Source organism: Colletotrichum chrysophilum (assembly GCF_026319265.1).
Source record: "Colletotrichum chrysophilum strain AFK26 chromosome Unknown scaffold_12, whole genome shotgun sequence".
NCBI classification, from domain to species: Eukaryota; Fungi; Ascomycota; class Sordariomycetes; order Glomerellales; family Glomerellaceae; genus Colletotrichum; species Colletotrichum chrysophilum.
The window spans coordinates 442,275-464,597 of NW_026517299.1; the positions used below are offsets into that span (position 1 = coordinate 442,275).

A 22,323-nucleotide genomic window follows, 5' to 3' on the forward strand; every position below is an offset into this window, starting at 1 on the left:
GAAACATGTGTGTTCTTCCTAGCAATTGCATGATCGATCGCCCGACTTTTGGGGTACATGCTGCAGTAGAACTAACATAGGGGCTGAGTGGAAGCAAGGGGCTAATGCGCATGTCCAACTGAGAAGTAGACACAAATCCAGTGACGTTGCGTCGTCGTAGGTTGCACTTCCAACAACAAGTCATCATTGGCGAGGTGTAAGGCGGGGTTTGGGCTTTTTTTTGTTAGATGCCAAGCCACGGTGAGCATGTTCTAAATCAAGATACATGCAGCCGAGATACAGAGCTAGAATTGGGACAGAGTGATGGAAACTTGTAAGTCTTGGCGTCGTACCGGGAAAGCTTGATGAAGGCGGAGGACAGCCGCTGTGTTTGTCTTGACTAGTGGTACAATAAGAATGTTGTGCCACACACGTGGACGTTGTTTTCTTTGAAAATCATCTTGCCGGCACACTCTTATGTCTAGGATCTCTTTCATTTGATCCGAGGCATGTATATAAGAACCCATCAGATCCATGCATCTACCGTTGGCAAGACCGGATAGCAGACCATCATAACGAGGTGCGTCATTCAGTATCATTGAGGATGGCCAGTTACAATTTCAGCCACTCGTATCATCATGACAATGATTTTCATGATATCTTTGAATAGAGCAGGCTATTCTCATTGCCAGTGTCTGCCGCCAGGTTCGGGACCGGAATCGGGGTTATCCCGTGCTCGGGTTCGGTGCCGGACATGGGCCCAGCCGTTGGGCCTGCCGATCGCCCTGTGCCGGCCAAGTCTGGATCCACATGAAGTTGGAGAAATCTTCGTCGATAGGAGGATGAATCGTTGCCCCTTGATCCTCTGTGATATCCAAATTCCGAGATTTTCTTTATTTTACAAAGATGTGACCGGCATATCGGATGCACGATGAGCGACGAAATAAAGATTGCGCGGTGTCGACACGAAGTTGCGTTCTCAACTACCTTTTCTGTAAACTTAGACGCGCTCTTGAGCACTACTTTCGGTTTAGCGCACGCCAAGACTGGACCTGTGAAAGGTTCCTTCACCATGGCCCCTGCTTGCACCCCCGACTTATCAGATTGCGACCCCTCTTTCGACAATCTATGCTACGGCAGCAATGAGAAAATGAGTAAACAATCTCTTAGATATCCGGCTTGGCCAACGCTGGGGTCTACTACGCCTAGCGAGACCGGAAACTGAAAGGGGAAGCCAATCTACATATTTATATATCACATCCGAGACTGCCATCCTCTTCTTCCATCAACTTAAGCAATCGTTGCGTTTCTCGATACCGTCGTCGTGATGATTTGGTCTCGAATCAACTTCGTCGCCCTCTTCGGCTTGGTTGGCCTCGCGAAGGCAGATACTACCTTCTTCAACGAGTCGACTGCCATTCCCAAGTTCCACCTCACACTGACGCCGAGTCTGGTTCAGGATGACTATCGCCTTCGTGGGAAAATCGTTTTAAGCAGGGCATGCGGTAGCAATGAGACGCTGGTAGTGTTGCCTAAGACCATCGCGAGCGTAGCATCTGCGCAATATGGTGCCAACGGCTTGACAGCATCCGATAAGGAAGGAGCCCTGCCTCTCGACTTTCAGGAGGTAGCTCAAGGTCCCTTCGGATTACCAACTCAACAATGGACACCTAAAAGAGCCACAGAAGGCCCAGTATCAATCGAATTCACGGCAAAGCCTGCTTCTGTCAACGTCAGTGCTCTTCCGGGGCCTCATTTCGATATTAGGAACGCCACCGGTGGTCTCACTGGCTCGATGTGGGCTTTGGTACCAGTTCCAAATCCTCTGTCGGGTGATAATTACAATATCACCGTTTCTTGGAACATCTCGGCCGAGCAGGACGCTGCATATACCTGGGCTGACGGTGTAGGACCCCACAGTCACAACTTCGTCGGGCCTTTAACACGACTGACCCAGACTTATTTTATCGTCGGCGATGTCAAGGGCTATCCGAGCATGCCAACCGGCCCTGACGGCAAATTTGGGATCTACTGGCTTGAGAAGACGCCTTTCGATATCGAACAGGTTGGCCAGTACCTCCAAAACTTGTTGTCTTACTCGACCAAATTCTGGCAAGACAACTCCACGGACCCATACCGCGTTTTCATTCGCATCAACGAAGAACAGCGTGCTGGGTCCGTCGGGACCGGCGCTGGCGGTACTGCCTTGCTGAGGTCCTTCTTATTTGGATACAACCGGGATGCAGGGCTGGTGCAGGACAGAGTCATCACGCTGTTGGCGCACGAGATGACACACAACTGGACCCCGTGGTCCAGCGGAACCAATGCCGAACAGTCTCGGTACAACGAAGGAGGGGCCGAGTTCTGGTCCTTGAGGCTTCTTTGGCGTGCCGGTATGCTCAATACGGACCAGTATCTCAACGAGATGAATACCAGAGCGGTCGACTATTACACCAACCCGACAGTGAATTTCACCGACAAGAAAGCCCAGGATGTTGCATGGGAGATTCGCGACGCCCAAAGAATTCCATATGGCCGAGGCATGCTTCACTTCGCCAACATTGATGCTCAGATGAGAGCCAAATACAACGGAACCCAGAAACTTGACAATCTTGCGATCCCCTTCTTGCATACTTGCCAGCAAAGCGGCAACTGTGGCGCAGAGGAATGGTTCCCTTTACTTAAATCATCTTTGGGACAGGAAGCCGTCGATGATTGGAACAAAGTATCTTCAGGACAACCACTTATAAAACCTGTCGAGGGTAGCTTGGGCCCTTGTTTCGAGGTCGCGCAGAATGGGACCAGCCCTGTGGTCTACGTCTGGAAAGTCAAAGAGGGGTTGAAAACGTCTAATTCAGACTGCTTGATATAGTGAATATTTGGTTATGAGATCTGGGAAGCCTGGTTTAGTCGCAACAATAGTGTATTTTCACCTTGCCCAGCGTCTTTGTCTGATCCTGGGCGCTCGCGCTCCTTCTATTTCAGGTGAATTTGGTCAGAGGTGTGCAGCCTTGTTCACGTTCAGGTTGAAAATTGCTTAGGTCAACCCACCTTTCTAGACGGAGGAAAAGAGACCATTCACTCAGTCTTTCATTCTCACTCTCAAGCGAAGAGTCTGACTATTGATTCTCACCTTCACATCGCGCAAGGACTTTCCCATTCACATCACAAAACAATCTTCAAATCAACTTGGGCCCTAAATCTGCGCTGCATCTGCGCTCATTATCAGCTGTCACCTTCCCTGGCTACCGTCCCTATTAATTACCTCCGTCTCCGACTACTCTCGTCTTTGGCCGTCTCCGCCTCTGGTGTCCCCGTCTTTGGTCACTACTGCCTTTGGTCGCTTTGGCCGTCTGCATATTCCTAGGTTTGTTCGACTGGGATACTTCAAAACGAAAAAAGCTAACGAAGAATAACTAGGCACCATGGCTGTCTTCTCTCGCATCGCCGACCTGCCCAAGGCACAGCAAAAGCTCAGCGACGATCTCCTTGCGGTCCTCGCCCAGCGCAACTACCAAGCCGACCCTCCCACCCTCCAGGAGATGCGCAAGACCCTCTGGGAGAAGGTGTTCTCTGGTGGCTGGTCCACCGAGGCCAATAACGAGAGCCCGGGCCTGCCTCGCAAACGCACCAGTGAAGAGACCGCCCTCTATATCGGCACCTTGAACGAGGACGTGCCGATCAAATCCAAAGGAAACGTTGTCCCGGACTACCGTCGCGCTCGGCAGCCTGTCATGTTCAAGGCATCTTTCCAATTCGGCGGAAAGCTTGCTTTCTACTGGGTCGACGCCCATTTCCAGAAGGTTCCTGCTGAATCTGTCGACATCGATGGCAATATGTCGTATGCGGACATCAAGGGAATGGTAGCGTCACACTATGATGCTAATGAGGTCGACCGAGTTGGAGAATGGAACTGGGAGAAGGTGGTCCACTGGACCCGTCATCGTGTCACGATTGTCGCTCGCCGCACCAACGCTGGCGTAGGCGTAATTGGCGTCCGACCCAGACCCCTCCCCGACATCGAGGAAGACTTGGGAGAACTCCAGCAGATTAGACTTGCGGAGCCGTGCTTGCGTGATGAGGAGGAGGAGGAAGAGTAGAGGCGGTGTCTTTGGACTTCTCTCTTGGGTTCTGGCTTTGGTTTTGTCCTGTTCTGGCTGCGTCACATACATACATTATATCCATAATAGGCCGACGAACGCGATCACAATCCGCGCATTTCCAGATACTGTTGCTACAGGTGACACCTCGCCCATTTCCACCAGCACTTGATCCAACCTGCTACTCTATTTTCCAAATTATAGTCAGAGGAAACTTATTAATTCGATGGACTTGGGCTGCCGGTTTGCAGCCTTATGGTAGTGACTTGGTCTCGCTTCAGAAGTTCAGTCGTGTTGCTCGCAAGACAGCACAGATACTATCACATTTCGTGGCTTAGGAAATGAACGAAACCAGATTTGAACAGCCTTTTCGACATTTTTCATATCCCTTAAGCGAACAATCCTCATTGTCCAAGATGACAGCGAAAGCAATGGAGGAGGCCAATAACAAGAGAAAAGCCGCCTTTATCTAGCGGACTCACGTTCAAAATATCGTCGCTGACGGGATTTGAAAATTGAAGAACAGCTCGGCTGCTGTTAGCATTGTCATACTCAATTGGTCAAAATGGTTTTATCGCAGCCACCAAAAAGGCCTGATGCCTTGACCCGAAGGTTTGTCGGTCTGGCGCCCAGGACGATATCATCACTAGCCCGTGCTACTGACGTACCGAACATTTGGATGATGCAAAGAAGCCTCTCAAACTTACTTATCATACAGATAGTATTCACCACTTGAAGACTGCGTGCTAGGCCATCATAACGTGGAATAACATGAGAGTCACGCAAAAACATTCACTAGATAGACTGACTGCATATTACGATCTCCGGAACTATATAAGTCCTCCTCTCTCCCGAAACTGCCGGTCTTTCTCTTCCTGTATTATCGGAGACCGTCGAAAAACAATAGAGCCCACCAACGACGCACTCCAAACGACAATTCATCGCCGAGAGGAAACCTTGCAATCAGACACGATGCCCTTAGGACGCCGAATTTCCTGGAGCGGAGAGTTTCCCGAGGAATTCCGTTTCCTTCGCATTGGCAGGAGAAATTCAACAGCGAATCCTCGCGACAATCGTGGGTGCCAGAGAGTAATCACTTACAAGTCGTTTGATGATGTTCCTACCCGAGAGGTCACGGCCTGCGGCGATGTATGGGAGAAACTTGGAGAGACCCTCGGACCTCAATTCGAGTTTGAGCCTGTCGACATCAACGGTCTCTGGGACCTGGTTTTTGAAGATGGCTGGACAACTGCCGACTCCGCCGGCAAGCGTCCCGAGCCTGCTCCTCGCGACGATTCAAAGTTGATCGTCCATGTTGGAAAGTGGATGACAGACCTTCCGAAGGCTTCGGTACGTTGTATTGTCCTCTCGCGATATTGATCTAACTTCCGGGATAGGACGACATGCCCGACATTGAGGCACGTCGCAAGTGGCGTGCCGCCTACGTCAAATACATGTGCACCTCTGATGATCACATATTTGGCTCGACTTTCACATTCTGCGACAGGCACGGTCAGGAGGGCCCTCAATCCGCCATTCACTTCCTTGGTGAAAACTCCAACTACTTTGGCAGGGCTGTCGCGAGATTTGAGCAACACGAGATGGACCGCCTCAAGACCTTCAATGAGGATCTTGCCGTGTACATCGTGAGACGCCGGTTGCAGCTATGGAGCCAAGATGGATTCAAGCACCCTTACGCAGATCCTCACGGTCGCGACGATGAGGAGCTCCAATTCTATGTCTCCGATCCGCAGGACATGCAAGCCTTTAGGGAGATGGCTCGTCCTATGGCAATTCTCCATATGATGGCCGAGGCATTGACGGAATACAACGAGGAGAAGATGGAAGATCGCTGGGACAGAAGAAGATATTGATGGGAATGACGATGAAGTTATGGGGGGATTTAATACTATCCGGGGTTGCGTGCGACAGCCGTATTGCAAGTTGCGACACCTCGCAGATAGGTTTCGGGGTCTGATCACCCAGCAAGTCTAGTTAATACACATTCATCAAATGAAGCGCCAGGATGATTGGGGACCTATTTGACGCAATTATTCCCGCTTAGGTATGGACGGAAAAGATTTCGCCAGGAGATTGCGGTCCAAGAAAGGCGCGCCATGGGTTTGGTTCGCGTGAAGGTGAAGCAAATCGTCCCATCTCCACAACCTCCACTCCAAACAAGTTTCCGCAACTCCAACTCTGAGCTGGCCGAGAATGGCGCTAACCCGATATGGGCATTATTCTGAGAAAACTGAAGCAACAGGGATTCTGTGTAGTCGACCTCTTCCCCGGTCCATCTTATCTCCCCAACATGGACACACATGTCACTTATCTTTGGTTGGGCAGCCCCATGTGAAGCAGGTTCCTGCTGGACAACCCTTCACATAGCTAAACTCAAAAAAGGCAATATCCTGAGATTCTAGGGCACATGTGTGTCATGGATGACCTAGGTCGTCTTCAGATGTATTCAGGTGGTCGATATAAAGACTCTTCGTGAGACGGGCAGAACTTTTGCGTAACCAAGACTTCATCTTTTACTGTCTCCATAATGCCGTCAGCCAATATACCCAATATCACACCGCCCTTGGCGCGCTACGACGCCACTGACTCCTCAACCACACCCGAGAAGTTGGTCGAGATCATCAACCGTGATGGTGGGGTTATTGTCGAGAAGCTTATCACCCGCGAACTCGCGGAGTCCATCAAAAAGGATCTGAAGCCTTACTTCGATGAAGATATCCCTGATAAATATGGCTTCTTTCCACCTACAACCCAGAGAGCCTCCGGACTGCTAGCAATCTCGGATAATTGCATCGAACTCGCCTGCAACAAACTTTACACTGATGTTGCAAATCTCATGGTTTCTTCGTCTTACACTTTCTGGAGGGGTGACCACCAGAAGACCGTGAGCGGGAAGCCTATCATCTCCTCGACCGTCGGCTTCCGAGTCAACCCGGGTGGCAAGCGTCAGGTCTTGCACCGCGACGATAAGTAAGTCTAAGGAGGAGGGTCGTTAGGTTGAGATGACTAGCTCACAAGTATCCAGCGACTATCATCCTCACGATAAGAAGTTGCCCGTGATGATTGGTTGCGTGACTGCGTTGACCAAGACGACGGCCGCGAATGGTGCTACTGTGATCATTCCGGGGTCTCATCTTTGGGGACCTGAGCGGCGGCCGTTTGACGATGAAACTGTTCCCGCGGAGCTTGAGCCCGGTGATGCGTGCATCTTTCTAGGGAACACTTATCATGCGGGCGGTGGCAATATTACCAAGTGCGTTCTCTTGTCGGCCATTTACTTGAAGAAAGCCATCCGGAGTTGAATCGCTGACATTCGCAGGGATGAGTACCGAGAAACGGTGGGAATATTTCTATGTCAGCCAACGTTGCGTCCGGCTGAGAACCAATTCCTCATGGTACCGTTGGAGAAAGTGAGGAAGATGAAGCCCCAGGCCCAGAGACTTCTTGGATATGGGTTGTGTGAACCAGGTGTGGGCTTCATGAAGTACCAGGATCCGATGAGAGTGTTGTTTGGGGTTGAGGATGAAGAGACCGTCGACTTTTGAACTTCTTGTTGCATGTAGTGGCCTCTGTTTCATATGTAGGATATGAGAAGAATAGGAGAGCCAAATAAAACTAGTGATCCTCAAACGACGAGTATCCTCTTTCCGGACGCTTCTCTTGCCCGGGCAAGCGGTCGCCAATCGGCATCTGAACCAGTCCAGAATTCTTCTAGGAAGTTGACCGCATCTCTGTAATGATTAAATCGAGTAGCCTGATGAATCGCGGTGAACAAAGATAGTATTGTTTTCTGTCGTTCTTTGTTTCCATGACATGCTGTGCCAGCAATGAAAGTTGGCCAAGCAAGATTCTGTACGAATGCCGTTTGATCCTCAAATCCTGTGAGCTGATCAAAGAGATTATTGCATGCTGTTGTTCGCTCGGAGCCGTCTTCATGTACACATTCCAGACATTGAAACGAGTACACGAGTCCTGCGTTGTGATAAACCTCTACCAGACGAACGAAGTCGCGGGTCATCCTTGACCCATTGAGGCCGAGCCGGCCAGCTGCCATCAAGGTGGACCCTCGAGCTTGCTCGAACTCCGATCGGATCATATTCGTGGTCCGTGAGTGCGGCGGGAATTCATTGGAGGAACCGGTCTCGACAACCTCAACCGAAGCGAGTGTAACTCGGTGTAAGAATGTGAGATACCTCGAGAAGAGCAAAGAGTCTGATCCCGGTACGGGCTTGATTGCGTCGTTAATCAAACATCGATCAAATGAAGTGCTTGCCGTCGTCACATCGTCGATGGCCAGCTGATTACGCAGAAAGGAGAAGAGTTGTCGTTCTTCAATAGCGCTTGAGCTGTTGAATAGGTTGACGATGGTGCGAGCAGCTTTTCTGTGCTCGTCGGCTACCTCGGGACAGCATCGGTCGTAATTGGTCATGATGAGGATGGACGCAAGCATCCACTCAGCATCAGTAGCATCGGAATGATCGTCTAGCTCCAACCCTTTCATGAGCTTATCCGTCATTTGCTCGGCCCGAAGTTTGATCAGTTGCAGGCACTTATCCCGGGCATCCTCCGCCATCGCTGCGATGGCTTTGTTGGAGCAGCTCATAGAACCGTGCTGAGCCACGAATGCCAGGATAGCAAAGCCGATGGCAGGCTGGTGTTCGGCGAGAGGGATGACTTGTTTCCGGTAGTCGTTTTCTTCAGAGTCCAACCAAACCATGAAGCCAACTAGGTTTCGACGGTAATACTCCATGAACCTCGCGCCCGTAGCGAAAGATTCCGTGCTCGGCGAAGCGGCCAATTCGAATATTGTCAACCCCGATGTAGGTACTAACGCTTGAATAGTCGGGATATCAGTTACCAGTTCAGCATCCTTTGGAGGATTCCCTGAGGCTGTCGGCATTTTTGGAGACCCCGGAGGGGAAGCCCGGGTTGGAACCGGTCGGCCTCGAAGATGGCCCCTCGCTGCAACGCCGTTGATCCATCGAAACGGGCGAGTGTAGCCTGGACATTCTAAGCCTTTCTTGTAGCATTTATGGCAAGTTGGCTTCTGAAGATCGCAACGAATCCGACGTCGCTCACATGTCGCACAGCCTGAAGGCGATCAGTCTCTGATGCTTGATGGTCGTTAGGAAGTGACGATGACGCGCACACCTTTGTCAAATTTCAGCTGTGCGCCTGAGTCCTTCCGGACGTCCTGCCTTCCTCGTCCTGACATCCCGATACATGCATGCTGACCGTGCTGGTTGATGATATGGTAGGTAGCCCGCTCTCCGGGCTCTGTGATGTGTGAGAAACTTTCTTGATGCGGGGCCGTGGCCCAGTGTCCCCATCAAGCTTTCCGCACAATCGTCCGGTCTCCACTCGGCTTCCGGCCCGGCTGACTCGTTATGGCGTTGGTTGAAGATTCTCTAAGCACAACTTATCACTATTTAGACCAGTTTTGACTCTTCTGGCTACGTGAAGGTTCGGAAATAAGCTCGTCTTATTCTTTGCTATCACAATTTTGATCCTTCGGACTTATCGTCTACCTCTTCCATTGGCGCACTTAGCCTGCGCTTCCGCGGGGTCAGGATTACTAGGCCGGGCGGCTTGGGTCGGTTCTGCAACTGCGCGAATCATTTTAGCTCCATTTCATTGTTGCCTAATCTTACCTGCCTCACGTTTCTCATCAACTCCAGAAGTTCATCTTTTCGCCAGGCTTCACACGCGGGGTTTTGCGGCACAAGCACTCCACCAAGCAAAGGCACACCTTGACGCATCATCCTCACCTTGAGGTGATATCTCTGCATGATGGAGCAAGAATGCATCAAGAAAGCCACTATCTCCCCGCATTGGCTTTCTAATGAGAGCTCCTTTTGGTATCGCCGGTATCTGTCTTCGGGGAAATTCGAGTTCGTCCTCGTGGATTGCGTTCACAAAACACGCCGACTAGCTTTTAACCATGAGAAACTCGCAACTGTTTTGAAGCAGAATGTATCCCTCCGAGATCAAGGCATAGACCCTAGCTCATTACCATTCACTTGGATTGATGTCACACCTGACGGATCATCGATCCATTTCTTCTTTGAGGGGAAGAGATGGGCCTTTGGCAGCGATGGCAAACTTGAAGAACTGGAGGGCCCCTTCGGTCAACCCCGGACCCAATTCCTTGCCAAGGAGCGTCCTTCCAAGTCTACGAAGCAGATCGTGACCGTCAACTTTGTCAACCATACCGAAGGGCCTTTGTCATCGTACTGGATTGACTTCAACGGCAAGCCCAAATTATACCACAAAATTGGACAAGGGCAGACCCATGAGCAGCAGACATTTTCGGGCCATGTTTGGAAATTGGTTAATGATGAGACGAAAGAATTGAAGGCGATCTACGTTACTCCTGAGGAATCCGAAGATGTTGTCGTCATCGAAGAGAGCACTATGGAAGAGATGAAGTTCAAGAACGATGGACCAAAAGGAGACACGGATGACGACGATGAAACGGACACAAATCGATCGGCAACTCTGGATGAGAAAGAAGAACCTCAAAGCAAAAGTCAAGTCTTTGTTCGAGACCACAATGTGTGGTTTTGCGATGTTTCCGGGAAGGAGTCGCAGATGTCCTCCACTGGCACCGAAGAAAACCCGTTCGACAAGGCAAGAATCATTCAATCGCCCGCTGGGGACTTTGCTGTCGTCTGGCAGTATACCCCGGAAGAAGAACATGTGCTCCATCTTCGGGAGTCAAGTCCATCAGATCAGCTTGAGCCGAAGGTGCGGACTGTCCAGTACTTGAAGCCGGGCGATCGCGTCAGAGTCGACCGGCCTCGATTGTTCAGTTTGAAGTCCAAGGAAGAGATCAAAACCAGCGATGATCTATTCCAAAATCCATATAGCATCGAGAATATTGGCTGGAACGATGACGGCACAGAGTACCGCTTCATTTTCAACGAACGCGCCCACCAGCATCTTCGCCTGTTAGGCATACGCACTACCGGAGAGGTCAGACGCTTGATTGAGGAGGAGAGCGATACCTTCATCGACTACTCGAGCAAGTCCTACCATCGATTAATTGCGGGGACGGATGAGATGCTCTGGATGAGTGAGCGCGACGGCTACAATCATTTGTACCTGTTCGACTTGAAAGATGGAAAGCAGAAGGACCAAGTTACGAAGGGGAACTGGAACGTTCGCTCTGTCGTTAAAATTGATGAAACGAATCGTCAAGTGTGGTTAAAAGGATATGGGATGATTGCGAATCAAGATCCGTATCACGCTCACTTGGCTTGCATTCGTCTCGACGGAACTGACTTTCAGGTGCTCACTGAAGGTGACGGCACTCATGAGTGGACGTTCTCTCCGAACAACAAGTTCTTCGTCGATACCTGGTCGCGTGTGGACTGTACCCCGCGATCTGTGCTCAGAAGTCTGCAGACTGGAGAAGAGCTCCTTTTCCTTGAGGGACAAGTCGAGGACACTCAAAAGCTACTTGCGGATGGTTGGGCAGCCCCAGAAAGATTCACAGCTCCAGGACGGGATGGCGAGACTGCGATATATGGAGTCATCATCCACCCTTCAAGTTTCGACGCTGCAAAGAAGTATCCAATCCTTGAAGATATCTATGCCGGACCTCATGACTTTCATACGCCCAAGGCATTCTCAGTTCTAGCCAAGCAACGGCAATGGGCAGATCAGGGGTATGTGGTGGTTCTCCTAGATGGTATGGGAACAAATTGGCGATCGAAGAAGTTCCATGATGTTTGCTACAAGAATCTCAAAGATGCCGGATTCGCTGATCGTATCGCATGGATCAAAGCTGCAGCGGAGTCGCGCCCGTGGATGAACACCTCAAAGGTTGCTGTCATAGGAGGTTCAGCGGGAGGGCAAAGCGCCGTCGCCGCGCTCATTCATCACAGCGATTTCTACACAGTTGCAATCGCTGATTCTGGGTGTCACGATAATCGTATGGACAAGATATGGTGGAACGAGCAGTGGATGGGTTTTCCTGTTGATAAGTCTTACGAAGACTCGTCAAATGTGGCTCATGCGGAGAAGTTGCAGGGTGCTTTGATGCTGATCGTGGGCGAGCTCGATGATAATGTTGATCCCGCTTCGACCTTCCAGCTAATCAAAGCTCTGAATGATGCGGACAAAGACTACGAGTTCGTGTTCATCCCTGGCGGTGAACATTGTGGTGGGCGAGCGAAATTCGCCCTGAGACGACAGGAACGCTTCCTCCGACGACATCTTCCGGGGTAAACTCAATCAGAAATACCTCCGTCTATTGTATTCAGCAGAACATCTTATATCCAAATTATGAGAATCAAATTGTGTCCTTTCCTCTTCCTTAGGTCGTGTACTTAAAGCCCTTGTACTCTTTATCAGTCAAGTCTAGCCAATCCTGCGAGGCAGCGACCTGTTCATTTGCCTCCGCATCTCTGCGACGATTACTCATGGCACAAAGAGCACCATATGCAAGGACACAAATCATGGCCACCACATAGCACACAATCATTGCAATAGTGCCACCTGTATAGGCTGGTGCTTGCTCTTGGCGAAAGGTCTGAGGTCCCACAATGTTGCCAGCTGCCCAAGCCACATAAAACCAAGCATAAAGTGTGACTTTTTTTGTATGTCCGGCGATGTTCGCCTGGTACACAGAGACCAATGTGACATAAGGCGCCCAATATGTGTACAGGATGCTGAAGGAGATTAGCAGCATGTACCAAGTATTCTCGGGGGCACTGAACTTACTAAAGACCAATGAGCTGACCAGCGAGGTTGTCCCGGGGGAGGTTGTAGCACAACAACGCGCCAAAAAGGGGAAGTAGGATTGAGCCTGCTACAATCGGAGTCCGATACTTGCGGGTTGTTGACGCGATATAAGACAGAACAATACCGGAAATGGTACTCATCGCCCCCGGGGGCATAGCTAGAAGGGAAGTCTGAAGAGGGTTGAAGCCAAGCCCAGAGATTATAAGTGTGTTGAATGTAGTCAAGCCACCATTAGGAACTTGGAGCGCAATAATGGCGAACCAAATCAGCCAAGTTTTGACATCTGCAAAAGCCTCCTTGACCTGTGAAGGCTTGAAAACCTTGTTCTCGATGCCAGTATTGTCAGACGCCTTTCTCTGGATGATGATGTATCTCTCTCGAGGGCTCAGTCTCTTCGCTTCCAGCGGATTGCTGGGGAGGAAGAAGAAAATGACGGCAGACCAAGCAATGGTGACGCAGCCGACGAGAAGAAAGACGATCTTCCACTTCGCATAGGATCCGTTGTAGTAGCCAATCACCCATGCCACAAAGCCATTGATGATGGGAGCCACGACGTTGAGAATGATGCTATTGCGTCGGGGCTGCTCTTCTGGACGATACCACATGGATGTGATCAGCGTGACCGCAGGGATAAGCAAAGCCTCAAAACCGCCTAACAGAAAACGACACGCAAAAAGGGCACCGAAGCTGTGGCATGCAGCCATGGAGCAGGCAAGAACGCCCCAACATAGAACAGCGAATGAGAAGTAGACGACAGCAGATAGTCTAGCCAAGCACATCACGTCAGTACGTAAGCTCTTAGATCTGTGTATGAATCAATCGTACCTCTGAATAAAGTATGCAGACGGGCCCATGAAGAGAAGGCCCCCAAAGAATGGTGCCGAGCCGACCCATGAGTACTGCTCGCCTGTCATGTTGAGATCTTGGCGGATGCCATAGATGGCGGCGGCTGAGATTGCGGTCTTGTCAAGGCCAGAAAGCGTTGCGCAGACAAAAAGCTTTCCTCGGTCAGTAGGGTGAAGGTACGTGATAACAGATATGGGCAACTTACGATCGGAACAATCATCCAGTCAACCTTCCGAACCAAGCGCTTCTCTTCTTCGGGGGTCCAGCTTCTGTCGAACTCTTCGCCATAGTCGGCAAGAATCTGGGCAGCAATATCGACATCTTTGCCCTGGCCATTCTCTAGAGCCTTTAACGCTGGCTTGGCTGCGGGAGTCTGGTCGTTCAGACTGGAAGGAACCTCATTTTCAGAGGTGCTTTCATCTTTGGGATTGCCCATAACTGGCTTGTTCGTTGAACGTCAGGTGGCAGAAATCCAGAACGTTTGGATAGGATATTCAAGGCGAAATCTCCAGAGCGAAACTGCTGCAAGCTTTCCACCCCAACAGAGAGGTTGTGTTTGTGTTTTATGCGCTGTAGATCATTGAATGAATCTCAAAGGTTCAACAGTACAGTACACCGAGTGCGGTATCAGACCTTACTATCAAGCCACAAGTGGTCGAACCCAGCGCCGGCCTGATAACATGAATGGCGAATGATAGTTATGATACTGCCTCGCCTTGTGGAGTCTCATACGGGCGCATAAGCGAAAAAAGCACCAGAAATCGGCAAGTCAACCGAATTAATCGAGTCTTGGCTTCTGATCAGAGTATCTGCTACGCTGGTGAATGAGGTTGGCCGCGATAAGCCAGAACTGCCTGTCTTATCGTTGGCCGCGGTGATCGCGCGGCCAACTCCATCTCGGCCAACACCCGCCGCACACTACGTAAAGATCGCGCGCAAGGTTCTTGGTGGAACCGTGGAGAAATGATGAGGCATTGTTCTCTAGAGCTGTTGAGCGTCAGACAATACGTAGTCAAATTCAGGCTAGAATAAAAGACGAATTCAGCGTCCCGAAGCCTGAGCCATGCATCTGAAAAATCAACTGTCATCGTAGTAATATCAACTATCTCTCACCTTCATCATGATTGCCAAAGAAGAGCCTACTGTGGACGTGCAAGTCAACAGGAAGGGTGGTCCGCTCTATCCTGACTATCTTCGTAAGATATTGGCATCTTGAAGGTTATCGACAGAATACACTAACATTCTCTGCCAGCGCACTATGATCCTCTCGAGCAGGTTGAGCCTGTCGGGGCTTTTGAGCATGATGACCCCGGTCATCGCGCCGACCCGAAGATGCCCAACCTAATTAGTGAAGGTGTCGAGTCCATCGAACTGTCTCCCCATTGCGGCACTGAGCTGCGAAACGTCCAAATTGTGCGTGGAACTGTTTCCAAACTTCTTACACGCTCACTTACCAAAATTTAGTCTGAGTTATCCAACGCCGGTTTAGACGAGCTCGCTCTCCTGTGCGCCCAAAGGGGATGCCTTGTCTTTCGAGACCAGGACTTCACCAACTTGGGCTTTGAGAGGCAGAAGGAGATCGCATCATACTTTGGTCCACTCCATAAACATGGGTGGATGCCGCACCCCAAGAACGGACCTGAGGAGTTCGTAATTGTCTACGACAGCAAGGAAGACCTGCGTATTCGCAAGTCGTGGTCTCGCAAAAGCCCCGTCCAGTTCCACGTCGACCAGTCTCCCGAAAGCCAACCTCCAGGAGCCACCTTCTTTTGTATGCTTGAGTCTCCACCAGGAGCCGGTGGCGACACCATCATTTCCAGCGTAAGGCCAAATAACCAATGACTCTTGGAACTAAGACGTTGACATTCCGCGACAGACCGTTCAAGCTTTCAACCGACTCTCTCCATCTTTTCGCAAGCGTCTTGAAGGTCTGCAGGCTATTCATACAACTGCGAAGCCCATTGAACGGGAGATCCGCGACAATGGTGATGCTGCTGTACTCCGTCGGCCCATCACCAAGTCAGTCCATCCGGTTGTAACCGTTCACCCCGTGACCGGACAGAAGAACCTGTTTGTCAACTCGTCTTACACTCAGCGCATCGTTGGCTGGGATGATGAGGAGTCGGACTACCTTCTGAAATTTCTGTTTGACCACATCAACCGTGGTCATGACTTCTGCTGTCGCGTCCGGTATGAGCCAGGTACTGTTGTCATTTGGGACCAGCGTGTCACCCAGCACTCTCAGACACTTGATTACCAAGCCGGGTCCCGCAGACATGCTTTCCGACTCACACCTCTTGCCAATGTACCGATCCCCAGTAAAGTTGAGGAAGATGATGGGGAGTGTCAAAAGGACGAGGGAAGAATGCTGCTCAACCTGTGTTAAATATGCCGAAAAGAGATAACAGGTCTTTCACATCATACATATACACGTATTTAAGTTGTTCTCGTCAGCTTCTGAACTTCCACATCAACAAAATTTGTTTAAGCATCCATTCTAGTGTTAGAAATGCTTTCTCGCTACTATTCGGTAGATGAACTTGCTACAGAGCATTCGCCTCAGAAGCCAGTAATCTTCCAAGCATTGTTTCAACCCTCAACAAACCCAAATTGGCCAACCCTTTCGCGCCGGCGGCGCCTGTTGCAGATGCCCGAGTCGCGCTTCTCCACCTCGTAATCCATGCTCGAAGCTCTTTGTCCTCATCATCAAACCCGAGGTCTCCATCATCGCCAACACTGAAACGAACCGCATTAGATGCTGATGTGATATGCAACAAGTGCACCATGAATGACCCCCCAATGGCGAAGTTTTGCCGACTCCAACTGTGCCAGAACCCGTTCCACTGAGAACTGGTCATGTTTTCCAGCATCTCTACAAACTCTTTGACGCAAAGAATTGAGCCTTTGATCACTGCTTTTGCGGCGGTAAACAGTCCTTCAGCCTCATTAGGAGATTGTAGCGCAATGGCAGGCCAGCGATCAAGAGGCCTGAGTAAAGCGCGGAACAGTGTCATGTGGGTAATGATATAGCCCAGATAAATTGCACCGATACCATACATCTCGTCTTCGCCGTTTTGAGTTGGTGTTCCAGCATCATGAGCTGCCGGTACCTGGGGTCTTCCTATGAGTGTTCGGTACCCCGAGGACAGGTTATCACGCCATTCCTTCAACCTTGCACGAGAAGAACGAGCCAGGTCTAAAGAGAGTGGCAGGTTATGCGCTGTTCTCCCGATGCCGCGAGTGGTGTAATACGTCTGTTGGATATCTGACATGATGCACGTCATCTGCACTAGCTCGCACAGGTGTGTTCTGCTGTGTGTGGACTTAGAAATGGAGTCGTCGACGTCATCCGGCCTGAGGTCTGGGACGTCAAAATCGTCTAGATGGATATGGCTAGGCATCCCTCTTGTCAGAGAAACCCACTTCTCCATCGTCCACGTAGCCCACCACAATCGCTTCCGAAGCCTGCGTTCCCAAGGTGGCACAGACTCCCAAAAAGAAGGGTCTTGATGTAGCCCAACGGTTTGTGCTACTGCGACTGCACTCGAAATAAGTGACCAAGAGAAAGCGGTGTCTGAGAGATAAGGGTTGGTGGGGAGTCTCTGCTGAAATAAGAGGCAGGCCTGCAATGTTGCCAGAGAGGGCGCATGGAATTGCTGGGAGATATCCAACCAACATAGACGGTACAACCGTTGGCTTGAAGGTGGATGTAGAAGTAAGCCGTACAGGCTTTCATCATGCATGATGAATGGCAGTGCTGATGCGCATAATGCTGCCAGCAGTCCCAAAGACATGTTGCTGAGCTCTTCAGGACCTGATGGAAGTTGCTGAATGGCGACGATGGGAAAGCATGGATCCACGAAGCGGCCATAGAGCTGTATCAGGCGCCATGCTGTCTGGGGATCAACAATGCTCCAGAGTTCTGCCCAAGCATCATCAATGACGGAACTTTCGACCTTGGGCTCGGCATCTGCTAAGAGTTCCTGGTCTGTGATGCCAAATATGACAGGACTCTTCTGTGAGGCATCCTGTTTCAAGCGTCTATATTGCAGACCACTCAATCTAGGGCGAGCAATATCATGGCCATCATATTGTTCGCGGCTGAGAAGGTGAACATCGGCTGCTCCGGTGGGCCCTATGAAGAAGCTGAAAGCCCCTGGTATTGCTTCCAGGGATCGTTGTAAAGGTAGGCTCTCTGCCTCTGCAGCGGAATGATTCAACGCTTCTTGTTGTGATTCCCGTGCTCGAGAGTGCTCAAAATTTGACTCTGGAGAGACTTGAGAAGAGTCATTACCTCGCGAGGAGGTTTGAGAAGGCGTCTCAATTCCAGCTGAGGCCACAGGATTCCCCGCAAGAAGTAGGGGATCATGAAGTTGTTCAATATCGCCGGCCAGAAGATCATTCTCTGTCAGGTTGAAGAAGTCCGGGACGGGGAAGTCCTGGTGAGCATGTTCCCAGAAGCTATCCATCAAGTTAGTCAAGTTGTTTCTGAATACAATTTTGAAGTTTACTTTGAAGGCAATATCACTGCCGCCTCGACAGGCGACGACGCTCTCTTCCTTTTCCTTTCTCCTGGACCTTGAACAAATGTGCACGATAAGCTGCGAGTGGAGCACCGATGACATGGTGGGCCTTTCGGCATGTCGCAGACAACCTTTCTCTTCCGGCAGCAGTCACATGGTCGTGACTTTCGTGACTTGTAAAAGCGGCCAACTGGCGGCGGACGCGCAGGGGTTGATGGTTGGGGTTGGTCCATCCTGTCGGGTCAGGCTAGATGCCGAAGATCAGAGGAGCGGCCAACACTTCGAACGAAAGAGCCCGGAAACCGAACATTGAAGGCCGAACGGGCATTACGGACAGGAAGTCAAGCAGCAGTCATAGTTTGGTCTCTGAGGAACGATAACAATGATAAAGTCCGTGGGAATCCGATAGGAAGGATTCCATCTTGATAAGCTTATCTACAGAGGCTCGGCCAGTCACGGCCGCTCCTTTTTCTTAGCGACAAACAACGCCTAAATGAGTTGCCCCTCATTCGCCAGAAGTACCCTAAGAACTCATGCGTCAAGCCTACTGCCGGGATCATGACGCCTAGTGTTCCGCTCTTGTTAGTGCAAATGTCGGAGAAAGATAGGCTCTTGGGCTTCTGCTACAGCGTCGCCTCCAATTGCAGCAGCTTCTGCAAGTAGGGGTCTGCAAACATGCTGTCGGCAAGGTCATCGGACATTGAGGGCAATGGACGTCGCGACACAGGGCTGTATCCGAATTTCCTGTTCAGTAGTTTCTTTATTCCATGTATCTGAGAGACTGTCAGTATCTTGCTGAGTTTGAAGTGCTGCTTAAGGCCGCCAGTGATTCGGACTCACCCCCATCTTGAGCTGCACGCGGTCGGCCAGCGAGATCAGCTGCTGCAACTCCAGTGCTTCTTTCGCCGTGTCATGCGATTGGCAAAGGTCCCACAGCTTAACGCATGCTTTCTGTGAAATTTGAGAGACGTTTCGTTGTTAAAATATCTTGTCATTTGGTCGACTCACAGGAGCAAAATTGGGCAATCCGCTGATAGCGCCCCCAGCGCCCAGCGCTACTGAGGGCAGAAGGAAGTCGATGAAGCCGTCTATGGCAGTGAACTCCAGGTCTTTCGTTCGTCTGGGGTATTTTGCTTTGAAACCCGGGTTATTCGCCTCTGCCAAAATGCGCGTGAGTTTCCCCACGTTTGCACAGGTAAGCTTGATGCCGCATATGTTTGGTGATCCTTTGATGATGTCTACAACGAGGTCGCTATCCATGTCGACCCCGCCTGAGACAGCTGGAAAGTTGTAAATAATGCTGTGAGCGAAAACATGTCAGCGCTTTTCTATCCCAAAGCAAATCAGCAGTGTCTCACATTGGTAATTCCGATGCTTCTGCAATGTCAATGAAGAAGCTCTTAATAGAGTCCCGATTGGCGATTAAAGCTCCGGCATAGTTTCCTGGCGGGATCACCATGCCATAGTCGGCGCCCGCTTCAGCGGCATCGCGAGCTAGCTTAATCGATTCTCGGGTACTAGCGCCCCCAACGCCGGCAACGATGGGAACATCTGAACAACCGATGCGATCAAGGGTTTCTCTTGCAGTCCTGATCAATTCGATTCTCTCTTCACGATCCTTGAGAAATAGTCAGGTCAGTTCAGAGACAAGTTTAAGTTGAACGCTCTCGGGGACCAACCAGATGCACCGCCTCGCCTGCACTGCCCGAGATGACTGGTATTGTGCCCGCCTGTGCTATGACTGCTTTCTGTCAGCTATTTGGGCTAGCAACTGCCCTAGTCAAGAGTTTGGATATACATTTGAGGTGGTTCACAAAGCTTTCTAGATCTGTCTACGCGTGAGTTCCACTACAACATGTCCGCTCTGGGGGAAGCGAACCTAGATCCTCGTTCTGCTTGAAAAAGCAAGGGAGTGGCGTGTAGATACCCCTCGGAAGCGGCCTCATCTTTGCGAAAATTGGACAAAATAAGTGAAGCTGTGTACCAATATGTCTTGACTTAAATAAAGCAGTCCTAATATCTAGGTACAAATTATGAGAAGAGTGCCGTTTCTCGGGAACATGAGCCGGCGTCGGCCGGCGCGGCAGACCGGTCCCACATAAGCCAAAAGTGCGGCCAACGATAAGATATCATCCAGTAGCCCTTCGTATCAAACGCACCGCAGGCAGTGGTGCTACAGATAGTAGTGCTACAGGTAGTAGTGCTACTCGTCGCATATCAACGAAGAACACCGCTTTGTTCCTAGTCTATCATTGACGTACTCTAGAATATAGTTGAAATAAAACGAATCTAACAATGAACTATTCTATTAAGGGATCCATGACGAGATGAAAGCTAATGCACAAGTAGAATGCAAATTCTAGAAGAAACTTTAATGACAGGCTGAGTGATTCGACAATGAAAACAGCACGGAAGAGAAGAGAGATGTCAAGTCAATCTCTAGTCCTTGAAGTTGATCGGCTAGCACCGGCGCACCCGGATCAGTACCTCTTTCGTTGGGTCTGGGAGGACATTTGTCGCAAACTCGATGTTCTTGAATCGTGGTTCGCCCTCCGGGTTCTTGATCTCGTAGTTGAGGAGGAATTCGGCAAACATCAGCTTGATCTCAACATCGGACAAGAAACGTCCAGGGCATGCGTGTCTTCCAAAGCCCCAGCCCAACTCAGTGCGAGTGACACTGACGAAAGAATGCTTGTGTTCCGAGCCATCCTCCTGGCGTTCACGATATGGACGCATTCCGTCGAACTTTTCGGGGTTAGGATAGATCGCAGGGTCGTAGTTGATGGCGCTGGTGGGGAGCTCCATTTTTGTCCCGGCAGGAATGTAGGTGCCGTCTTTCAAAGTCAAGGGCTTTGTTGCCATTCTTTGAAATGTGGCTAAACTCCGTCAGTACGTTTAAACATAATGACTGCATACAAGCGAAATCGAAGCCAGGAGACTTACTCATGTCTGGTGCGCTCATGCGAAGACTCTCCTTCATCCAGCTGTCAAGCTTCTTCATCTCGGCCAGGGATTGTTTTGTGAAAACACCGCCTGACTTCTCAAGTACCTCCACCACTTCCATTCGAAGCTCCTCGGCCCGGTCTGGCTGAACAGCCAGGTCGTACAGCACTTGAGTGACGGTCGATGACGTGGTGTGAATACTGGCAACCGCTAGTGTCATCTGAAGAATGAGTTGAAGCTCGAGATCATCGGCCTTGGAGGCGTGGGCCCCGCTAGTAAGGTGATCTAGCATTGTGGGTGGGTTCTCCAAAGGGGCACCTCCTAGCGCCTTCTTCCTGGCCAGGGATTTAGCAATGATCTCGCGACCCCCTGCCAGCTGCTGCTCCTTCTCTAGACGCTGGGGTAGGAAGTAGGCGACAATGGGTCGGAGAACAGGCGGCCAGGACTTCAAGGCTGATCCGTATTCTATGGCGGTATGGACGAATGATGTTGAGAGCTTGAGCCATGTCGGATTACGAGCAGCTTCTTCGCTGTGCATGATTCTCGCTGACATGATTGCTACCATCTCAAGCAGAGCTTCGCTGAGGTTTACGGGAGTCCATTCTACTCGTAATGTGAGTGAGTTTCCTACCTAGTAGGGTCAAAGCGGTTCAATACGGCATACCTGCGTGCAGACCAACAAGTTTTGGAAGGTGTTCCTGAATCAAGCCATGAAAGACAGGAACGTAGGCTCCTGTAGATTTGATCAGCTTGGCTTCAAAATTAAGGTTGCGAAGAAGGTTTACCAAGGGTAGGGTTCATTTTAGCCAGAATCTGGTGGGCGCCCCACGCCTCAACTCCTCCGACACTGGTGTAAGGCAAGAGTGCGTCCTAAGAAGCCAGTGAGTTTATGTCTTCTGCTCTGAGACAAGGGGTTACTAACATTGTCAATTGAAGCCTTGAAGCTCAGGGCTGGATGGCTTTTCAATTCGTCAAGATACTGAAGCGGAAGCACGATTTTGGTTCCTATCAAAGTCAACGCAAAGTCACCGGACGATTATGCACCCTGGAAATCTTACCATCCATGGTTTCCAACCCGTAAGGCTTGTTTTTGAACTGATTGATTGTCAGCATCTAAGTATGTCACTAACCTTTCATCCAGGCCCGTCCCATCTTACCCGCTC

At 50.5% G+C, this 22,323-nt stretch overlaps 8 protein-coding genes across 8 annotated transcripts; 6 read left to right on the forward strand and 2 right to left on the reverse strand.

Moving 5' to 3' along the window:
- Positions 1 to 1,306: 1,306 nt before the first annotated feature.
- On the forward strand, positions 1,307 to 2,729 carry COL26b_002494 (uncharacterized protein; the record flags this gene model as incomplete). Its single annotated transcript, XM_053175412.1, has 2 exons — positions 1,307 to 2,649; positions 2,681 to 2,729. The coding sequence occupies 2 exons, from the start codon at positions 1,307 to 1,309 to the stop codon at positions 2,727 to 2,729; spliced, it is 1,392 nt and encodes a 463-aa protein (XP_053040718.1).
- A 675-nt stretch (positions 2,730 to 3,404) lies between these two features.
- On the forward strand, positions 3,405 to 4,079 carry COL26b_002495 (uncharacterized protein; the record flags this gene model as incomplete). The annotated part of the gene is made up of 1 exon (XM_053175413.1): positions 3,405 to 4,079. The coding sequence occupies one exon, from the start codon at positions 3,405 to 3,407 to the stop codon at positions 4,077 to 4,079; it is 675 nt and encodes a 224-aa protein (XP_053040719.1).
- Positions 4,080 to 5,051: 972 nt separating this feature from the next.
- COL26b_002496 (uncharacterized protein) lies at positions 5,052 to 5,953 on the forward strand (the record flags this gene model as incomplete). Its single annotated transcript, XM_053175414.1, has 2 exons — positions 5,052 to 5,429; positions 5,477 to 5,953. 2 exons carry the CDS (start codon positions 5,052 to 5,054, stop codon positions 5,951 to 5,953), a joined length of 855 nt encoding a protein of 284 aa, XP_053040720.1.
- A 674-nt stretch (positions 5,954 to 6,627) lies between these two features.
- On the forward strand, positions 6,628 to 7,074 carry COL26b_002497 (uncharacterized protein; the record flags this gene model as incomplete). Its single annotated transcript, XM_053175415.1, has 1 exon — positions 6,628 to 7,074. The coding sequence occupies one exon, from the start codon at positions 6,628 to 6,630 to the stop codon at positions 7,072 to 7,074; it is 447 nt and encodes a 148-aa protein (XP_053040721.1).
- Positions 7,075 to 9,942: 2,868 nt separating this feature from the next.
- Positions 9,943 to 12,332, forward strand: COL26b_002498 (uncharacterized protein; the record flags this gene model as incomplete). The annotated part of the gene is made up of 2 exons (XM_053175416.1): positions 9,943 to 9,991; positions 10,210 to 12,332. 2 exons carry the CDS (start codon positions 9,943 to 9,945, stop codon positions 12,330 to 12,332), a joined length of 2,172 nt encoding a protein of 723 aa, XP_053040722.1.
- A 494-nt stretch (positions 12,333 to 12,826) lies between these two features.
- COL26b_002499 (uncharacterized protein) lies at positions 12,827 to 14,130 on the reverse strand (the record flags this gene model as incomplete). The annotated part of the gene is made up of 3 exons (XM_053175417.1): positions 12,827 to 13,535; positions 13,674 to 13,846; positions 13,900 to 14,130. The coding sequence occupies 3 exons, from the start codon at positions 14,128 to 14,130 to the stop codon at positions 12,827 to 12,829; spliced, it is 1,113 nt and encodes a 370-aa protein (XP_053040723.1).
- Positions 14,131 to 14,814: 684 nt separating this feature from the next.
- Positions 14,815 to 16,080, forward strand: COL26b_002500 (uncharacterized protein; the record flags this gene model as incomplete). Its single annotated transcript, XM_053175418.1, has 4 exons — positions 14,815 to 14,890; positions 14,947 to 15,107; positions 15,159 to 15,515; positions 15,571 to 16,080. The coding sequence occupies 4 exons, from the start codon at positions 14,815 to 14,817 to the stop codon at positions 16,078 to 16,080; spliced, it is 1,104 nt and encodes a 367-aa protein (XP_053040724.1).
- Positions 16,081 to 20,677: 4,597 nt separating this feature from the next.
- Positions 20,678 to 21,713, reverse strand: COL26b_002501 (uncharacterized protein; the record flags this gene model as incomplete). Its single annotated transcript, XM_053175419.1, has 2 exons — positions 20,678 to 21,093; positions 21,161 to 21,713. The coding sequence occupies 2 exons, from the start codon at positions 21,711 to 21,713 to the stop codon at positions 20,678 to 20,680; spliced, it is 969 nt and encodes a 322-aa protein (XP_053040725.1).
- Positions 21,714 to 22,323: the final 610 nt, after the last annotated feature.